General features: G+C 65.0%; 1 protein-coding gene across 1 annotated transcript in view; it reads left to right on the forward strand.

Moving 5' to 3' along the window:
* IGF2BP1 (insulin-like growth factor 2 mRNA binding protein 1) overlaps positions 1–1,402 on the forward strand; it is a 42,886-nt gene that overhangs the window by 748 nt on the left and 40,736 nt on the right. The window contains exons 2-4 of the mRNA XM_010843151.1: positions 16–201; positions 300–497; positions 1,103–1,399. Of these exons, the coding sequence (XP_010841453.1) occupies positions 16–201; positions 300–497; positions 1,103–1,399 (681 nt within the window). The remainder of the gene's footprint in view (positions 1–15; positions 202–299; positions 498–1,102; positions 1,400–1,402) is intronic.

The following is a 1,402-nucleotide window of genomic DNA, read 5'->3' on the forward strand; positions in this document are numbered from 1 at the left end:
TCTCCCGCCTTCCAGCCAGGATCCAAATCCCGCACCCTAGAAAAGTTCCGAGACCCGAACCCGGAGCTGGGAAAGCTGCCGTCGCTGTCGCGAGAGGGACGGGTGGAGGGGACTCCACCTGTCTGCCCCCGTATCTGGGAGCGAGAAGGGGATCCTTCGGATCTCCACCCTGTCACTCCCTCCCTGAGACCTCCCCCTTCGGTTAGCCCGGGTCCGCTCGTGCGACCACTCCTCTTCCTTCTCTCCACCCCTCCCTCTCTCTCGGGGTCATCTTGGGCCGGAGCCGCGCTTTCCCCCAGGACCCCGAGACGTTAGAGTTCAACAGCCGAACCCCGAGTGTGAGCCATCCTTTCTCCCGAGGGAATCCCGAAACACGATTTTCTGCGGATCCCTGGTTTCCAGCTGCGATCCCCCGTGTTTTCCAGCTTCCCAGTCCCGCGCTCTCGGGGCCCCTCAGTCCCGGACTCCCCGAGGCGAGGGAGTCTCCTAGAGCTGGGGTAGGGGAGGCCGAGAACCACCCACCCCCCGCCCCCCGCCCCGCACACACACTTATTAAAGATCTAGGGGAAAAGCGCCTTTCTTTTGAAATCACCGGTTCGCGCGACCCCCTCCTGAAGACCCCAGAGTCCCCGTTCTCTTTGTCTCTCTCGGCCGTCCCCCGCCTGTCAGTCGCTAGCAGTTAGCTGGGGTAGGGTGGGCAAACTCCCCCCCAGCCCAGACCACTTGAATAAAAAATAACCGCACGTTTTACCCAACGTCGTAAGAGGAGGGAGATTTTGGGCAGGACCACCCTCCCCCAGCTAGGGCCCGGGTAGGGGGATGGGTGTGTGTGGGGGGCGGGGCGCCTCCCTAGGGGCCAGATTCTTGGAAGGGGGAGGGGGCAAGTAGAGCTACACGAAAGCAGCCCCCTCCTACCCAGCTTACCCGGGGGGTGAGTTGAGAGCCCACCCCCCCCGGGTGGGAGTTTGGTGGGGTGGGCTGGGCTGGGTTGGAGGGCCCAAGGGCCCTGAGGCGTCGGGGGTCTTCCCCTGCAGGGTGGGTGGGGGCTTTCACCACGTGGCTTTGCCTTTTTTTTTTTTTTCCGTCTCCATTTTTTTTCAAGTCGATTTTATTTAGAGGCGGCGCCAGGGCGGCCGCGGAGAAACGTGACACACCAGCCCGCTCGGAGGGGTTTCGGACAGAAGGGAAGGAGCCGCGCCGCGGCGTCCGCCTCCCAGCGCGCCGCGGGCACTTCTCCCGGGCCTCCCCGAACTCTCCCGCGACCTCTGCGCGCCCTCCGGCCGCCCTCCCCGCCCCGGCTCCGGACAACTTGAGGGGTGGGGTGCAAAGAAAGTTTGTGTCTGCTGCCGCCGCCTCCCGCCTCGGCCTAGGAGGCTCGCCGCCCGCGCCCGTCCGCTCGGCC

This window comes from Bison bison, unplaced genomic scaffold, assembly GCF_000754665.1.
Source record: "Bison bison bison isolate TAMUID 2011002044 unplaced genomic scaffold, Bison_UMD1.0 scf7180017864180, whole genome shotgun sequence".
Classification (NCBI taxonomy): Eukaryota; Metazoa; Chordata; class Mammalia; order Artiodactyla; family Bovidae; genus Bison; species Bison bison.